The following is an 18,913-nucleotide window of genomic DNA, read 5'->3' as shown; positions in this document are numbered from 1 at the left end:
CAGTTATTGATGGGTAATTTCGTTAATTTAGACTTTTTATTCTATACAAGAAGAGACCTTACAGGTTTTCAGACAAAAAAAGTAAAACTTTAATGCAAATAGGAGCTATAAGACATCGACAAATATAAATATAAAAAAACGTCATATTGGTATTTGATGGAAAATAGAAGTTCGACATAAAATATAAATGCATTTGTGGGCATTATTTTTGGAATCATTTTAAAAAATTAAATAACATAAAATAAAAGCATTATCGTTTTCCAAAATGGACGCAAAGTGATCGCAATTGGCTCACATTTTCAAAATATGAGCTAAAATGTATTTGATACAGATATAATTACTTCGCTTGTGTCGATAACATTTGATGTTATACATCTAGATAATCACAGTCTCCTTCCCATGTCTGTGTGAAAGTAAAGTAAGTGATAGATCTATGTCTTGCCATCCATTTGCTACACAGTTGTAATCTTATGTTTAGAAGGTTTCAGTAATTTTCAGTGTTTTTCTTTTCACCAACAAACATGTGCTGATAGTTAAACTTCATTTTTCCCGAAATATGACATAAACATTACTTTCCCATACACGTAATGAACAATAAATATACAGTTGTGTAGTACACACGTGCCTGATAATATAGTGCTTACAAATATCTTGCTGGTACCAGAATCATTGCCCAGAATACTTACAATTGTACTATTAAAGGCAACGAGTCTATCAGTCTTATCACCCTGTTGATTTATATACAAGATACTTGTGATTATTTATTAGAAAATGACATTGACTGTCTAACGGTATTAACTGCGGCATTCAATGTGTCTCTTGTAGAAAAAAATATATTTGACTAATTTTTGTCAAAAGGAGTTGACAAAATATTATATATGATTCGTGGAAGTTTGGATATTTTTACTTTATTTTTTAAAGAATCATCATCCCAGTATTTCTGTCAATACAACAAGAACTTACTAGTCATTTTGTCAGATAATTGATAGTCATCCCAGTATTTCTGTCAATACAACAAGAACTTACCAGTCATTTTGTCAGATAATTGATAGTCATCCCAGTATTTCTGTCAATATAACAAGAACTTACCAGTCGTTTAGACAGAGAATTGTTAGTCATCCCAGTATTTCTGCCAATACAACAAGAACTTACCAGTCATTTTGTCAGATAATTGATAGTCATCCCAGTATTTCTGTCAATACAACAAGAACTTACCAGTCATTTTGTCTGATAATTGATAGTCATCCCAGTATTTCTGTCAATACAACAAGAACTTACCAGTCATTTTGTCAGATAATTGATAGCCATCCCAGTATTTCTGTCAATATAACAAGAACTTACCAGTCGTTTAGACAGAGAATTGTTAGTCATCCCAGTATTTCTGTCAATACAACAAGAACTTACCAGTCATTTTGTCAGATAATTGATAGTCATCCCAGTATTTCTGTCAATACAACAAGAACTTACCAGTCATTTTGTCAGATAATTGATAGTCATCCCAGTATTTCTGTCAATATAACAAGAACGGCAGAGAATTGTTAGTCATCCCAGTATTTCTGTCAATATAACAAGAACTTACCAGTCATTTTGTCAGATAATTGATAGTTATCCCAGTATTTCTGTCAATATAACAAGAACTCACCTGTCGTTTTGGCAGTTAATTGGTTTACATCGAAGGTATGACGTTTCTATATCCTGAGAATTTAGAGGTGGCCACTCCTTGGGCTTGAAAGCACGTAGACTTGCCGCTAGCTGGGTTCGGTATAACTGTGTAGTATTTTCCAGTGGTGTAGGATTTGGTTGTTGGTAGAGTTTCTGTAAGTTACAAACATTAAACTATCACACGTCAATCAGCAGTCAGAATTCATGTAGATGCATTTCAGAACATAATAATAAATAAACGACAGAAGAATTACTGTACTACACTGTGTAACCATACTGAGATGTGTATATAGTCAACAATGGAAATTACTTTCGTTATAACAACCTATAGCCTATTAATAATTAATACACCCGTTATATTCAATAATATGATTTCAATTTTACATGCAACAAAAAAAAATTAATGCTAAGTTAGAAATAGCTGTAAGTAGAGCTCATGTTGGTTACCATGACGACATAACAGAATAATTGGGATTCTACATGGAGACTATAATTCCTAATAGATCGATACACCTGTCTTTGATGTATATCATTAAAGGTTTGTAGTATGGGTGATGTTCGTGACAGATTACAGTAAATGTTTATTTCACTTCTTATATAAATTGTTTCCTTTGTTGATTGAATTACTACAAAATAAAACTATCTGTTAATTAACAAATGTCACTTAAACATGAAAAAAACTTTATTAATGAATATTGCAGTTTTCTTCTAGCGTACATAAAAGTTGAATTGTTAATGTTTTTTCTGTCATTCAGTCTCCTTGATGCTAAAATAATGTTTCTGTCAGTCAGTCTCCTTGATGCTAAAGAATGTTTCTGTAAGTCAGTCTCCTTGGTGCTAAAATAATGTTTCTGTCAGTCATTTTCCTTGATACTAAATATTTTTTTCTGTCAGTCAGTCTCCTTGATGCTGAAATAGTGTTATTGTCTGTCAGTCAGTCTCCTTGATGCTAAATGAGGTTTCTGTCAGTCAGTCTCCTTGATGCTAAATGAGGTTTCTGTCAGTCAGTCTCCTTGATGCTAAAACAAATGTTTCTGTCAGTCAGTCTCCTTGATGCTAAAATAATGTTTCTGTCAGTCAGTCTCCTTGATGCTAAAATAATGTTTCTGTCATTCAGTCTCCTTGATGCTGAAATAGTGTTATTGTCTGTCAGTCAGTCTCCTTGATGCTAAATAATGTTTCTGTCAGTCAGTCTCCTTGATGCTAAAAAAAATGTTTCTGTCAGTCAGTCTCCTTGATGCTAAAATAATGTTTCTGTCAGTCAGTCTCCTTGATGCTAAAATAATGTGTCAGTCATTCAGTCTCCTTGATGCTAAAATAATGGTTCTGTCAGTCAGTCTCCTTGATGCTAAAATATGTTGGTCGCTACAATTAACAACAGAGAAGATTACAGAGCCTAGAGAAAACAAATTTCAGATTTTGTCAAGATTAGAAAGATATAGCAATATTAATGTCTGGTGACCAAGTATATCAGTATATGGTGCACAACAATGTCAATGTGACAAGCTATATCAGTGTCTAGTGAACCAAGATCCTAGCGGAAATCAAAAGAATGTAATCCAGGGACGAAGACCAGACATGGAAAACAGACAAACACAACAAAGAACATAAAGTAACTAAAATAATATATAAAAAGTAACAGAAGAAAATGAGTAACTCGGACTCCACTAAAACTGGGAGCATGGACCAGGTGCACCGGTAGGGTAAGCGTCCTCTGCTTTTCTAGAAATACCAACCGAGTTGCTCATAAAAAAGCCAAGTCCGGGGTAAACGAAAGAGGAAAGGAAAACTGACACGTTGAACAAATCAATTTTCATGGTGAAGATGGATACACCGTAACGATCCACGATTTCATGATGACGACCATAAAACTTTTGTAGTGATGACTTCAATCACTTTGCAACATAACCCTGTTCCAGAAGCCTAATTGTAAGAAGTCAAGCGCGATACAAAAAAGTCTGTGTAGTTACGGCAAGCTCAGTCTTAACATATGAGTTGTGATATGAAAACTCCATACGCAGGTGCTGAAGGGATGTTGCCACAGATGAAAGGAAAGTTGACAATTCTGAATGAAAAGTCATCACGTTTGTCCTAAGGTTTAGTCAATAGTTTTCCTTTACCATCAATCTCTAAGTGTAGGTCAATATATGAGCCTGACTTCACAGTACCTGTAGTATCCTTTATCTCAAGTTCTTTAGGGTAGATGCGATGTATCAAATACCCTAAACTAGGATTATTTAACGATAATACCTATATAGTGGAAACTGAGATTAAAGAATCTAGCTAAACGATAGGAATAGGTTAGCAAGTAGAGGAGCACAATTTGCTCCCTTTGGAATGACGACCATTTGTTGAAAAACGCGTCCACAAAACTGGACAAAAATATCGATAAAAAATTCGATAATTTTGGAAACATCTTCTGTATATTTGGAAGATGAATTAAAATCATTTTTTTTTACAAAGTATGAGGAATCTCTGCTACGAACTATATATTTGTATCTAGGTGTACCATCTTTTTTTTGAGAAACGACGATGTATAATGTTTCTGAGTCGGAATTTTAACTAATTATGGGGAACAGAGGTATAAAGTGTTAAGTCAATGTTGGGTGACAAACTAATGTATCAATAAGTATATGAAACCATTATAAACGGTTTAAAATGTTTTTTTACCAACATTTGTACACATACCATGTTACTGTAGTAGAGCGGTATTCTCATTTAATATTCTGATGCGTATTCGGGCACAATCAAAAAGTGTGCATTGAATTAAAGTTTTACAATGCATCTAACTACTAAATATTCAGATATAAACGACCAAAGTTCAAGTATCTATAAACAATTTATTACTGATAATTATTTGTAAGTATTAAGTTATAAAAAGTGATTAGATTAAGGAGGAACAGTGTGTAATGAAAGAAAAGCTCTGAGGACTGTGAGGTAAGGAACATAGTTAGTAGAACCGGTCTTATGTCTTTGACGTTGATTGTTAAACCTATACTTAGAGATTTTTTTTTATCAAAACCTTAGTTTGTAACTTGTATAAGTAATAAATCATGCACGGTTGTGTTTTGTTGACTATGGAAAGGATTTAGGGTGTTTGTTAAACCAACGGGACGTCAAACTGAGGGAAGCAGATAACACTTCGCTAAGTACCTTCAAATATGAGGAATGGTTGTTTTAGAGTTTTAGTAATCATACATTTTGTTACATACATTTACGACACTGTAGATGTTTGGGTTTTCGTGCAAACTATATAGAAGAAAGGAAAACACACAATGTTACATAAAATTATTACAGCAACATGTGTTAATTCTGCGCATGCGATCTGAGAGTCAAGAACTGGATCTGTGACAAGCTTACCTTTCCCGGTACAAGATTGGCTTGCTAAAACACAAGTGACAAGTTCAGTCAAAGTGTCAACTCATCTGTTAGCCAAGTACTAGTATTTATATTGTAGCTAGATCAAAACAGCTTAATGATAGATGATGTTTTATTTAGCAAGACTGAGCTTCGCTTAAACCAAATATTACGATAAGAGAAGAAAATTATAACAAGGACTGACTGGTGCCAATCATGACTAAAGTGTTAGGTCACTGGAAAATCCATAGCAGTGATAGCCAATGGGACAATTATATGAAAACAGTTGGTAGGTAAATACCGGAAGAACAAATCCATTGATATACAATTACCAAAAAAAAACAAAAAAACAAAAACAAAACAAAACAAAACAAACAAACAAACAAACACAAAAGTATAGTTCTGAATGAACCGTATTTAAAATATTGAAGAAAAAAACAAGTATGGAAACAAAATAAACAAAGAATAATCATGAAAACATATTTCATACTCGCGAATTTTTATCATTAAAATTTCCATTGGAATTTCTTTTCAACTGAAATCGTCTTCGACAACTTTCCAATAAATTTACAAGATCCAAAGAATGAAATTCGCTTTAATTGATCAGTTTCCACTTATATGTACAGGTGTTAACATGATCTTACGGAAAGTTGGAAACAGTATAACATCTTACGAAGAGATAAAACACACAGACGACTCCTGGGAGTTACTTATTACATCTACATTTAAAAATGCTCATCTTAAATTTAAACTCGGCGACGAGTTTGACGAGACCACTTTGGACGGTAGGAAGTGTAAGGTACACAACATTTTAGTTACTTAACGCCATACTCCACCTTCAAACTGATAAAATGCCAATGTCATGAACTACAAGAGACATATCCGGAACGCACTGAATAGACCCGGCATAAAGTGTCATTACATTGCACAAAGATTATGGTGTCTTCTTTAAAAAGGTATCTTTAATAATGATGCCGAAAGCAAAATGTTGGGTAATAACAGAAAACTTACGTAATTGCACGATGCTACCTTTCAACCGTTAACTCCACAAAAACTATCATTGATAACAAACCATTTAATCACAATGAGCGACATTATCTAAATCTAGACAAATTTAATGCCGAATTAGGCTTTAAAAGACTACACGATATTTCTGGATAATATTTTATACAAATACCCATGATATATTTTTGAAGTACCTCGTTATCATTCACAAATCGTATTCAAACAGAGCGCTGAGGTGTTCATACGTTATCTAAACAATGTCCTTGATTTATCGTACCACATAGGCTATTTAGATACTAAAGTAAGAAAGTTATTCCAAATATTGCCGCGAAGTAGTTTTGGTCAATATTTGCGAAAGATTATTCTATACTGTAACGTCGTATGTAACATTGAATTTGTCTGACTACACTATGGGCTTGAAGTGCAAAAATATGCCGGCCTACGAACGCTAGACAGGAAGTGGCGGAATAATTTCAAAATAAACGCAGCATGTAGTCATTTTACAATACGATTTTAGATGATATACGGTTTGAATTAGTTCCACTGACAGTGAATCGGTTTGTAATAGACAAGTTAAACACTTTAGTAGTCCAAGGGCATGGACAGATATGGGTCGCATGAAATGTATAAAGAGTGCAGATAGTTTTTTAACAATGCACATCAAAATTCAAACAAACAGTGCATTAGTGTTCTGAAGAGTATGATATAAACGAAGACAAGGTGAGATGGATAAAATCTGAAGAGTTGTTCATACGAGCATAGCAGAATATTTTAGCTATGAGTGATAAATATTCTATGACAGTTGTAAAGTAACCAGTGGATGCTATATAGAAACCAACAAATGTCTTTAGATAGTAGACTTGAACATCTTAAAAGGATTGTCATGGTCAATGGTATTATGCATAAGTTATATATGGGTTGTAAAACAGCTTACATCACACAACCTACCTTGTAAAAATACTAGATTCATGAAAAATAAAATACTAATATTAGATACCTTCTTTTTGAACCGTCAAATAGTTAAAATGCTTGGCATAAACCATTGATACTTTTTGAGAAGTGCACTATATTTAACAGCTGAAGTGATAAAAACAGATCACCATTATCAAGGAAGTTGGCGATAATAAAATGTTCATTTCACCAAAAAGCTAAGCATCATAGCCACCATCTTCAGTTCACAAGCTTTCATTCAAAATCACTAACACAAAACAAACTATATTTACATTGTGAGCAATCTCCCTGTGACGTTCATCACGCTGTCAAAGATATTTATATATATATGTAACTATATATAAAGTGTGATAGTTTAAAAAATATTAATTTTCAACAGTCCACATTCGCAATTGAAGGAGAGGATCTAGTCCACTACCAAAAGGGGTTAAAACCAGGAGAAGTTGATTCCAAAATCACGAGGTCACGTGTGGACGACAATACAATGACAATAGTAAGTAAGGAAATAACCACCGAAATATCACATACAAATATAAGTATAGGAATAAACACCGAAATATCACATACAAATGTAAGTAATGAACAACCACCTAAATATCACACGAATTAATTGACCGTGCATATATAGGTATCTAAAACTAAAGAGGTAAGAGAAAAGAGAAAAGAAATGGTAGAAAAGTTAAGTACAAGTACAGGTAATTTTTCGTTAAATAAAACAACATGATCTTCATCCTTCACAAGCACCATCCCGCAATAAAAAAACATACAAAACAACACAACAACAACGAAAGAAAAACAAACAAACAAAAAGTAGCATCAAACCATTCACACGCTGAACATACTAACTGGATTTTGAAATTAATATAATCTTTTATACTACATGATAGTTATTTGTGTATTATCATGTTTTTTTCAGACACTGGAAGCTCTCGGCAAAGGAATAACAACTGTACGGACATTTAAAAAATATTCTCCATAGAATACGAAATAGTTATATATGTGTGTTGAATCGTTCGTTTCTGTATATAAATTTTAATATAGCACTTAGAATAAAATCCGAACATATGCACTATTATATCATTTTATTCAGATCATCTTCTACATTCCAGATTTTTTATCATCATAGGCGTCAGTTAAGTACTGTATGTTACCCTTAACTGAGGTCGCTTAAAATATATTCAAGTCATGTCTTTTAAATTTTCTATACTCAAAATCCCAAATAAGTTAATCAATTACATAACCTACACTTAAATTTCACTCGTGGCTCATTTAAACCTATTTAGCTGCAAGTATGAAAACGTAGACATACACCTGTGACCAAACCTAAACTAATTAGAGAAAGCATAGAAAAAAATAAACAAAACAAAAAACAAAATACAACATAAAGACCTCGACACAAATACCCTGTGACCAATTTCATGTTCATTTTATCATCCACTTCATGTTCATCGCCTAAATATAGCTGAAATATTGCTGCTCGGGCGTTAAACCCCAACAAACAAACAAACCCTGTGACCAATAATAGTTTATAACATAATGGAAGTTAAAAGCGAACATACAAAAGTGTCAATTATACGGAAATGGTTAAATGATACTGTGACCATCCTTCGATTTCTCTAGATGTAAGGAACAATACCAACAAAATGAATGAATATGTACTAGTATCTACATAAAATAAATTAGCACTAGGATAATAACAACATGCTTTATCATCGTGATTTTCTGTCAGATAACAGTAAGCCAAGGTTTCCTACCTTCTTTAAACGCACTGATTTAACTTTCCGTCGTTTTAACTTAGTTCCCATACTTTAAATGAATGGATCTAAAATGTTCTTGTGTGAACAAATAATGTCATTATATATTACCAGTAAAATAATTCCTAACTAATCCCATTGACATACAACAATGCAATTACATCTGTGTGAACCAGTTGTTCTTTCAATCGGGATTAATTCATTATGTACTGGTCAGTGTAATTACTAAGTCACTTGGTATTTACAAAATGTAAGTGTGAAAGCTTTCAATTTAGCATATGTTAAAGAGTAATCAAGGGAACCAAGATTCTAGCGGAAATAAAAAGAATGTAATCCAGGGGCAAAGACCAGATATAGGAAACAGACAAACAGGAATATGAAACTAGTGGATATAGACTGGACGACAAACGCTATGATTATGAAAAACGTACACGTACCAATTTGAAGCAAAATAATTCTGTCAAACGATTCTTTTTATAAAAGTCTACAGGAAATTTCCTTGAAAATTGTGGCCCATTTTTCTGACCTTTTCTCACACTTTCCGAGTCCTAAATCCCACTTTAAAATAACATATCTTTAAACACTATTCTTAGCACAATATGTGTTTAAAATATGACTCGGTGCCTTTTTCCACCTTATCTACCAAAAAGATATAACGAAGCCGTTCTGAATCTGTCTCCTCCAGTCACTTTTAAAAAATCAACAGAAAAGTAAACCCGTAATTCAACATCACAAAAAATCTCATGATCATTATTCGTTTATTCGTCAATTTTCATTCGTTCAATGCTTGCTGAAAAATATGGACGGTAACAGATAAAAATTTTAGTAGATTTATGCTACTTCAAGACTTTTTTTTAAAGTTCTACGGACGTCATCATAAACTTAAAAAAAAACAAATTTGGGATTTGCCTCAACCTCTGTCAGACTTTTTTTTATTTCTATCTTAGCTTTTTTCTTCGCTCGTACACGAACAGTATATACGGGTTTCGAATGGGAAGATGCTTATCCTACCTATGCAACCTGGTCCATGTTTTTAGTTTTTGGTGGAGTTTTAGAGTTTTCTATTACATTTTTTCCTGATTTTTTTTTAAATTCGACTTCTAACTTTTGAAATATCGATCTACAATTGTGAATTCCTTATTCATCGTCATGTATGACATTAATATACAGAAAATGAGCGGCATCTAAATTTATTGAGCTTCTTTATCAACATAAGATATACAAAGGACAATTAAAAAATGATACCAGAACAATATCCAGGAGCAAATTGCAGGAAAAAACCTTAATTTTGAGTGACAATCTGAAACGGTTATTCAACTTCTTCGTAGTGAGAAACTTTGGTACGGTATTTTAACATTGTTTTGTGTATATACTTGATGAATTTTGATTTATTCTCTAAAATCTTATGTACCAAGTTAAAAAGCAACCCGGGAGGACCCCTCAAATTCGATTAACATTTAATAATCCACACGTTTCATTTGAATTTAAATTAGCTTATTAAAATGTGTCAATAATAGTTGAATATTCTTTGGTAAATATTTATTTAAATATCCGATAACAATACCGATTTGTCCGTTATCAATAAAGCTACGACCTATGCATTGTATGACGGGATAACTTGGAGGCCGCCATTTTGTTTGTTTACGTAGCAACCATGGTATATATCTATTAGAATTTTGTTGGCGTCCACGTGTATCTGTTTACAAAGTTCAAACAATATATCTTCTCACGAATATATATTTCTGAAATTAATCCCATGACCAATTTTGAATTAATTTTAAATCCCGATGATAGGTATGGAGGGACCCAATTTACCCCTTTTCAATTTTGACAATAATACTCATCTAAGTTTTCAGAGCAAATTACTAGCATCGTTTGTATACACGATATGACCCCTCTAAAGATTAACACAGTAAGACAATGAATTATATAATAACAATGGCATTCTTACCTGGTAGGCGGAGGTCCGAAATCGATTTCGCAAGTTGAAGCTGACATCTCTAACTTGTTCCTGTAGTCTCTTAAATTCACCCTGTTCAAAATCCGTTAAATAAATGAAATCTTTCATTGTTTAATTTCAGACATTTTCTACTGTTTCAACGCCGACAATGTTATATCAAGTTTGATCGAACCATAACTCAGCGTTTAAATGTTTATATTCGTTGTCAGTTTACATAATTTAAAAACCCTCTTCAAAGGTACACTACAGAGTCAAACTATCACCAGGTAAAACAAAAGTGTCTTCCCGTCTATATTGAAATCACACCATTATGTTTGCTCCTCAAGATCATAATAGGATTATAAAAGTCTAAACCATTTTATATGTGAAAGGTTTTAGTCTGTTCGGCTCTAAGTAATTATAAACTGTTTAAAACATTAATGTTGCAGCGAGGTGAGAATTATGTAAATTAAAGTCATTCTTAAATGATCATAAGATCAAATTTTAGTATTTAAATTTATTATTTGTTTTTAAAACATTTTAACCGAAACAAAACTATCTGATGTAATTTTGACACTGTCGGACGAAGTTTAATTGTCAATCCAAGCAAGACAATATAAAGACTAATTGCACAATGATTTTAAAATACCTGTTACTTAGTCAAGGTGTATAAGGCATATTTCGCCTTGTACGATGATATAGTCGCGTTTTATCGAAGAAACGTAGCATGGAATGAGAGAAAGAGAAAAAAGTCGTATAAATCGTCTCCCAATAAAAAGACTCTGTTGAAACTTTCTGGAAGAGGTAATTGCATTCTATATCTCACTGAAGAAGGTAGACCTAAGGTAAGGGTACAACTCTTACAAATCATTGGAGCGTTTGTATTCAGCATTTTACATCAATCTCATGTAAGCATCAAAGTAACTTAGAATGATTTCATTCTGTTTCAAATGAAAGCTTGATTGGCTTTGGTGAAATTTAATATAATACAAACATTTCAAGAGTTGTGTCCCTTACCCTAGGTCTACCTACTTAATTCCATTATTTTTAAGGTTTTGTTTAATTAAAATGCGCAAAAATATTTTGGTTCGCTGAAAATGATTTTTTTTTTTCATATTACTTAACCTTAAGTACGTTATGTTCCCAAATTGACAGCGTTATGCAACCAATCAATTTGTTTGTAGGATCAACCGGCTTATTTACTTTATGGCATTCGGGACATGGGATAAGAGCTCATATCCCCTGTGAAGATAATATCTCTAGAACTATCAATAGTCTGTGTTTCAGAGCAAGACAAATCACCTCGTTACACCGTCAAGCGAGATGAATGATCGTGAACACGTCAAAACTATACTAGTATGTCAATTAAGTATTGCAGCTTTATCGTGAACGGAGCAATTTAGATCGTGAATAGGTATTTTGTTAATTTTTCTACGATTTCAGCAAAACTGCAACTTTCACAAATAAATTAGTGATATCTATCAAAAATGATTACCCTTTGCAAAGGATACGAAGTAACACAGCTTTATTTTACCGATCGCGACCTACATGTTACGCATGTACCGAATTTTGAAATTGACAATTCAAACTCGTTGTCTTTTAAATTATATGCAAGGATTTCGTGAAATGGTTTCAATGCTTTAGCTCTATCGTAGACGGACTAAGTTTTACAAAAAGTCAAACCACTCTATGTTTATCATATTTAAGAAGCAAACACATTGATAGCGTATAAAAGCGTATATTATCAAAATTCATTCATGAAAAACAAATTTTAAAAAAAGTTTCGAGAAGCATTAAAGATGTTCCTATAATTTTGCTTTTCTGGGTATTCACACAAAGTATATTTTCGTACACTTGCAGATTGTACAAATGTATATACAAAATATCTGATTTGATGGCTAGGAAACTCTGTCTGTTATAAATAATTAAGTCAAAATCATTGATACTTTCACTCATCATAGAAGTTTAAAGTTTAAGTGAGACAGATCTTTGCAGAACAATACACTTTTCTTATCTAATCAAAAGGAAAGATAGAAAGAATAAGAAAACAAGACGTAAACTCACCCGTGAAATTCTGCACATAGTTTCATCTGAAAAACACAAACAATTCATTGTTAATCATGATCCCCTATATATCTCCTAGATAGAATTAATACAATAAATAGGGTATTAACGCAAATAAAAGAAATGAGATATGCTGAAAGTTGTTTACAACGCAACACCGTTACCCGCTTTCGTAACATAATTTCATAAATTCTGATTTTGCGAAAAGTCGTGGAAGAGGACTTATATTGTTCATTGGCTAAAATAATTCGGAAAGTCTAAATTTAGCCAGAATTTCAATTTCTATGGATGAAATGTCCAAATGCTATATATTAATAAGAATGTCTTTATTCTGTAAAGAAAACAATATTTGTGACTAAATTGTAATTCAACAAAATAAAAAGTGTAAGGGTAAAAGTTTGAAACCCAAAAAGATGATCAAGCTTTATAACCATCCTATCAACCACTTTTTTTTTTATATAAAAGTTGCCATGCTGCCTTAAATGTATATGTTTTAGGCATTTTCTAAAGCAAGTATTTTGTAACATGTCTGGGATTGTAAAACACAGCAGTAACAATTATAGCAATATATCAAGAATGGATATGGTGAGTGTGTCAAAACGACAACTATCCCACCGGGATTGTCGTTTTACAGGTTACAGACCGCCAATTCAACCAAGGAGCATTTGGAACGTACGCAGAAATAGTCCTACACAGAAGTTACCCCCTGTTCCTCATAGTGCTGTGCAAAAGTTCTCATTTTATTTAAAAAAAATAGACAGTTTCTGAAAGGACAAACATTTTTGTACATTATGTAGGTGCATTTCGCTTCTTGTGATGTGAAGCCTAATCTCCATAATGATTTCTAAATATACCCCTCTCTTGTGAAAACACTGTGATTTCCGATGCTATTTATAGACCCTTCACTTTCGGTGACCAGTACTGCAATGCAAGTCTGCTAACCCCACAGGCCATTTTGAGGATTGTGAGCTGACATATGTAGAATCATGCTGATATATAGTCCAGAGAAGCCATTGAATATTGTGAAATTAGCATAGAAGCCTATGGAAAGTTGAATTTATGGTTTCTAGCCTTACAATATTTGCCTAATTGATCTTATTACGTTTGGCTATCTAGGACGAAAAAGTGAATCAAGTAATGTATCAAAGATTTATAAATTCACAAAATACCTGCATGAAATATCAGACCCAATCCCGTTATATATATACTTTTCGGATAAAAAATCATGTTAAATTGCCTCTATACAATGTTCAGTATACAATGGTCTTGATCGATTAACGATATTTAAATGTATCTTTTACATTTATAAAAGTCTATGAGGCAAAATTTTCTTCCAAGGCCCAATTGAAATGTAGACCAATCAGAAGTTACACGCTAAGATCCAGCGATTGAAATAGAGAAAAAACTGCGATATAAATAAGTCGTATCAGTACTAAAGGGTTGCTGCAAGCATCTATAACTCGTTCCAGAATTATGCACCTTGCATGTAAAAAAGCAAACTTTTCATGAAAGTTTAATGTCTCGTTTTTAGGACATTATGAGTCCCATGAACACAAAAAAAATTTAAATTAATTTGGATTCCTCACTATTCCTCACTATAACAAATTCTGAGGTAATTCTACCTGTATTACTTACCGAAAGCAGTTAGAAGGAACCAAACTGAATATTAATAATCTCCTATTACCGCTTCCTGGATTACTGCACGATAAGCTCTTCAATACAAGTTGTAAAATACTACAGGGCTGAGCACAACTCATAACAAATCCGCGAAGCTGTTTCCTGGACTAATTTGCATACAGGAGGTGTCAATGTAGCGGAGGTGTTAAGCTTTGGAATATCGGAAATAGCCTCTGAACAAGAGATTGATATCATTATTTTGTACATTTTGTAACTTGGAATGTACTTACCGTCTTGTTCTGAAATATCCGGAGTATTGCCGAGAGATTCTGAAGCTCCAGATGACCAGCCTAAAACCTTCAATGTCGACTGAAATTACAAGTTAAATTTTGGGTAACTGGAGAACTAACTCCAAACTGACTGGGTAATATTACCCATAGACACGCGAGTTTTTTTTTTTTAAATACGTAGTACTTTTTTATTTAACATTTATTAGACGAAATGTACTGAGAGAATAATTCTTGTGAAGAACGCTAATCATCAGTTTTTCTTTTTTTTTTATCTATTTTTAAAGGATGTTCAGATATATTGATATTGTTTAATGGTATATGAATCATTCCTGAGGATAAATTTAACTTGCACAGAAAACGACATGAAGCGTAACAGAGGTTCGTCAGCCCGATTTCTAGCTGTAATATAGTCCATTTTACTAGTGTAAAATTTTGATGGGGGACATGAATATAGTTTTTCGAGTGTTTCAATTGAGAGGAATAGACACTTACCTTCAATAAGAGTTTATAAATTTTAGGATAAATTATTCCCACCGAATTTAAACAAAAAGATCGTTCAGTATTTTTTCAGTACAGATTATCATGTAAAAGCTAGTATTCGTATACTCGTCGGCACCAGCTCCTTGTGGTAAAAGATTATTTTAAAAGTTTTGCGACTACAACACACACCGGAAAGTCTTAATCCCCGAGTTCTTCTCTATTTCTTATGGGATTTATTAACTCGATTATAATTTTCCTTCATATTGTTAGAACGCCATGACTCTTACTTCTACTAAGAACTAAGCTTATTAACTTACAAGTATTAATAAACCCTTTTAAATGCTGATGTTTTTCATATACGATTGTCATTGTGTGTATTCCAAGAATACTTAATAAGGACCGATATATATGTAATACGATGCAATACAACTTAGTTTGTCAATACTTGGTGAGTAATATAGCAGACTAGACGTGTACTAGTCTCATACTTACTGTATATGTGCTGTTGACAAAACATTCACATTTATCATCTCTTAAAAACAAGGATCACACCCCTACCCAAAACCCAAATAAACAAATAAATGATATAAGTAAAGTACTGCTTTGGTCAAGACATTGTAAACATAATCTCTTTATTAAGTATTTGTAGAGTGAAGTCTTTATCTACATTTGGTAATTTTTACGGACCTACTGGTTCAATACTAAAAACCAAGTGACTTAGTAAACTATCAGGCCATGTTTCAGTACAGTGTAACTTGGTCAACTATCAGTCTATGTCTCGGCGACTTAGTCAATTATCCGGCCATGTCTAAGTTACTTACCGGGTCAAGTCTAGAGAAACTTTCTAGCCGAACCATTTCTTCTTCGGTTAATGGCCTGCTTCCGTTTTTCAGCACATTCCTTAGTTCTGAGATAGTTTCCTCGTCATGATATTGATTCCTTTCCCTAGAATATGGTCTCCTATAGATATTATTCCCATTATTATCACAATAAGTCAATGTAGGTAAGTTCTCTGTAGTGTCGTTCACTGATTCCTCGTTTTCTACTGTCTGATGATTCTGACTCGAAAAGGATGTATTGTTCTTTGTGGTCCTGCGTTTAAATAAGCGATACAATATTAGTTCCTTGTAATTTTTGAATTTATTCTTGCCTCTTAATTTGGTTTCAATCCCTAGATTCGATGGATAAAACATTATGGATCACAGATTCAACTTTTCTCTTTAGTATAGCGGAATATTTTTTATTGTTGATGTTAATCTGTGTTTGACGGTTCAACTGAATACCAGTTATATATTTTTCACGCTTTCTGACCTATTGTTTTCACCTTTTGATCGCATTACACCTTTACAATGCGCTAACTTAAAGTATTGACTTACTTTGGTTGTAAATTACACTAACATATTTGTTGTCAACCGAAGAAACCTTTATATTTAAATAATTTAAAATTTTATCTTATTTAAAAAGAGTTATTGCTATGGGATTAATATATAATAATGTTAATATCTTTTTACATATTGTGATTATAATTTCAATTCATTCGACGAATCTATGCCATGCCAGCTTCTGAAGGCATTATACTATCTAATCGATTTCTTATCTCACTAGGTATTGAGTTTTTATGAAGGGATTTGACTCGTCATTAGACAAAATATTCATATAACAATTTGTAAAATAGGGTTCAAATAGTATATTCATCATGCTAACATGATTATGTCTAAACTTTGTGATACTAGGTTTGGGGCGACAACATTCTTTAAAGATGCTTATTTAAGATATCGGTTGTAATAAGTTTTATTTGTAGCTGTATTGTTCATGTTTTTCAAGATCTAACCATAGATGTACATGTATAATAGTCAATTGGGTTATACATCTATGGTATGACGATGGTAGTGACGGAAGACGTAACTGCGTCTCTGTTAACTAACTAGCGAGACATCGACATTGTCAGTATATAAGATCTTTATACGGTAACTTTCGTCGTCAGGACATTATGCCTATTGAACCTGCAGTATCTAATAACAATTCTGATCAAAAAATTTTAAAAATTGAAAAAAATAAAAACTAAAAAACAAAAACAAAAAACAAAAAAAAATCAAAAATCAAACACAAAACATGCCAAAACACGCAATAACTAAAATTTTCTATCTGCAAGGCGAAGGACAAGTCGCCTTCCATACTAATTATTTAGATGAAATAAAATTGTGTGAGGATATATAATACCATGCAGTAAAAAACGCTATTGATACTATTGAAAAGCAAACCACATATAGGTCATCATAGCTAATTTGGACGATATCATAAGCATTGGATTCTATATTCAGAGAAAAACAGTAACAGCATTTTCTCTCTTATGGTTAGTGTTGTCAAAGAACTATTGCCTAGAGAAGCATTAACCAGCATAGTAAAGTACTGGGTTTCATTCATATTCATTTCATGTTTCGTATAAACACAATACGATCTGGAGCGATCCACAGAGGTTGAAGCGGGAAGATTTTTGGTATAACACCTAAACGGAATTAATAAGTTCTTGTATACTTTATTTTCTTCTCGGTGTTTGTCTATGTCTCACAAAGTTCAAGATCATCTCAAAAATTTGTGTTTCAATGTTTTACTTTCGACAATAATATTAAGGAGGTAGACCTAGGGTAAGGGACATGACTCTTGAAATCAGTGATACTATGTATGTCTGTATCATATTCAGTTTTACCAAAACCTTTCAAGCAGAATGAAATCAGTCCAAGTTACTTTAATGCTTATATGATATTGATGTAAAATGGTGAATACAAACGTTTCGATGATTTGTAAGAGTTGTGTCCCTTACCCTAGGTCTTCCTCCTTAATACAGCACAGGTACTCTCTTGATGATGCAGTGAGTTGTGTTCACAACATTTACCACCCTACACACTCAGTTTATGCCTAGCACTGAAGAAGATCGTAAGTTGACTGAAAATTTTGCTATTTTATATTCCCATAAAACATCTTTATAGGTATTGTTGTACAATCCTTTAGACTTATGAGGATTCGGTGTTTAATTACACTAATGTACATATTACATGCTTTATGTGAATGGTGGAGTACGAGTTACTCTGTTTTTATCTTCGTCTAATCATTCATTGACTTCATTCATCAATTCTTGAAAAGGTATTCATTACTAAAACAAACGATATATATTGTTTTGATATCCGCACTAACTCAATAATTCGATAGGTTGAAGACGGTATTCCCTGTCTTCTTTAAAAACTTAAGGAGAAAGATTTGATCACATGGGTCCGGAGTTATGGCTAAAAATATAAAAAAATCGACCTTACCTGTCGCTACTCGTATAATCGACGACGTCTTCTGGGACGACCCAGAATTTCTTATATAAACTTGTCAACAAATTTTCTGACTGAAAGTCATTCATATACATAGATCCCATGGTAGTAATGTTCTAATCACATTCTATAATGGACTATTCATCACGAATATTTCCATATCCATATAAAGTTTGATATTATGTACATGTCCATTAGTTGTTTCATTTATATTTCCTCGTGCACTGCCTCGTCGCGTGTTAACTTATTCAATTAACAAAGCTTTCAGTTTATATTTTTCATTAAAAATAAAACAAATCATTACGACCTTAGATGGACGATTGCTCATCGTTCAAACTTTGTTTCATTTTTTGAAGGTTTAAATCGATGATTTTATCATTAAAATTGATTTTCTATTCTTTAAACGACCAAATTTTATTTGCTTAAGTGTTGAGGATTGTTTTATGCGACAGTTATTGCTTGTACCCTACTTGTAACGAG

The 18,913-nt window shown here is 32.8% G+C and overlaps 2 protein-coding genes across 12 annotated transcripts in view; one reads left to right on the top strand and one right to left on the bottom strand.

The window, feature by feature from the left end:
- Positions 1-18,913, bottom strand: part of LOC148615652 (uncharacterized) — a 32,444-nt gene that overhangs the window by 3,923 nt on the left and 9,608 nt on the right. For 3 of the 9 annotated variants that reach the window (XM_088582106.1, XM_088582114.1, XM_088582113.1), the window contains exons 2-8: positions 15,941-16,211; positions 14,640-14,718; positions 12,733-12,758; positions 10,681-10,761; positions 7,248-7,280; positions 1,643-1,815; positions 687-728 (exon numbers count right to left, since the gene is read on the bottom strand). In XM_088582106.1, the coding sequence (XP_088438232.1) occupies positions 687-728; positions 1,643-1,815; positions 7,248-7,280; positions 10,681-10,761; positions 12,733-12,758; positions 14,640-14,718; positions 15,941-16,211 (705 nt within the window). Of the gene's footprint in view, positions 1-686; positions 729-1,642; positions 1,816-5,022; positions 5,047-7,247; positions 7,281-10,680; positions 10,762-12,732; positions 12,759-14,639; positions 14,719-15,940; positions 16,212-18,427; positions 18,748-18,913 lie in introns of those variants that run through there. The other 6 variants (XM_088582111.1, XM_088582107.1, XM_088582115.1 and 3 more) reach the window with 6 other exon arrangements.
- On the top strand, positions 4,515-8,047 carry LOC148615653 (sodium/calcium exchanger regulatory protein 1-like). 3 transcript variants are annotated; one of them, XM_088582118.1, is made up of 5 exons: positions 4,515-4,599; positions 5,161-5,308; positions 5,646-5,818; positions 7,355-7,468; positions 7,892-8,047. In XM_088582118.1, exons 2-5 carry the CDS (start codon positions 5,236-5,238, stop codon positions 7,952-7,954), a joined length of 423 nt encoding a protein of 140 aa, XP_088438244.1. In that variant the 5' UTR covers positions 4,515-4,599; positions 5,161-5,235; the 3' UTR covers positions 7,955-8,047. The 3 variants fall into 3 exon arrangements, with proteins under 3 accessions (XP_088438244.1, XP_088438246.1, XP_088438245.1); XM_088582119.1 differs by having other exon boundaries at positions 4,555-4,599; positions 5,120-5,308; XM_088582120.1 differs by lacking the exon at positions 5,161-5,308 and having other exon boundaries at positions 4,526-4,599.

The sequence above is a fragment of the Perna viridis genome, chromosome 5, assembly GCF_037379345.1.
Source record: "Perna viridis isolate PV_CMFRI_1.1 ecotype Kerala chromosome 5, ASM3737934v1, whole genome shotgun sequence".
Lineage (NCBI taxonomy): Eukaryota > Metazoa > Mollusca > Bivalvia > Mytilida > Mytilidae > Perna > Perna viridis.
Note: the sequence above shows the minus strand (reverse complement) of the source record. Positions and strands in the feature narration are given on the sequence as shown.

Bases quoted from the DNA above. Each gene is read 5' to 3' on its own strand.
- LOC148615653 (XM_088582118.1), top strand. From the start codon at position 5,236: ATGACTAAAGTGTTAGGTCACTGGAAAATCCATAGCAGTGATAGCCAA. The intron at 5,309-5,645 runs GTAGGTAAATAC...TTATATGTACAG, and splicing joins CAATTATATGAAAACAGTTG to GTGTTAACATGATCTTACGG. The intron at 5,819-7,354 runs GTACACAACATT...AATTTTCAACAG, and splicing joins TGGACGGTAGGAAGTGTAAG to TCCACATTCGCAATTGAAGG.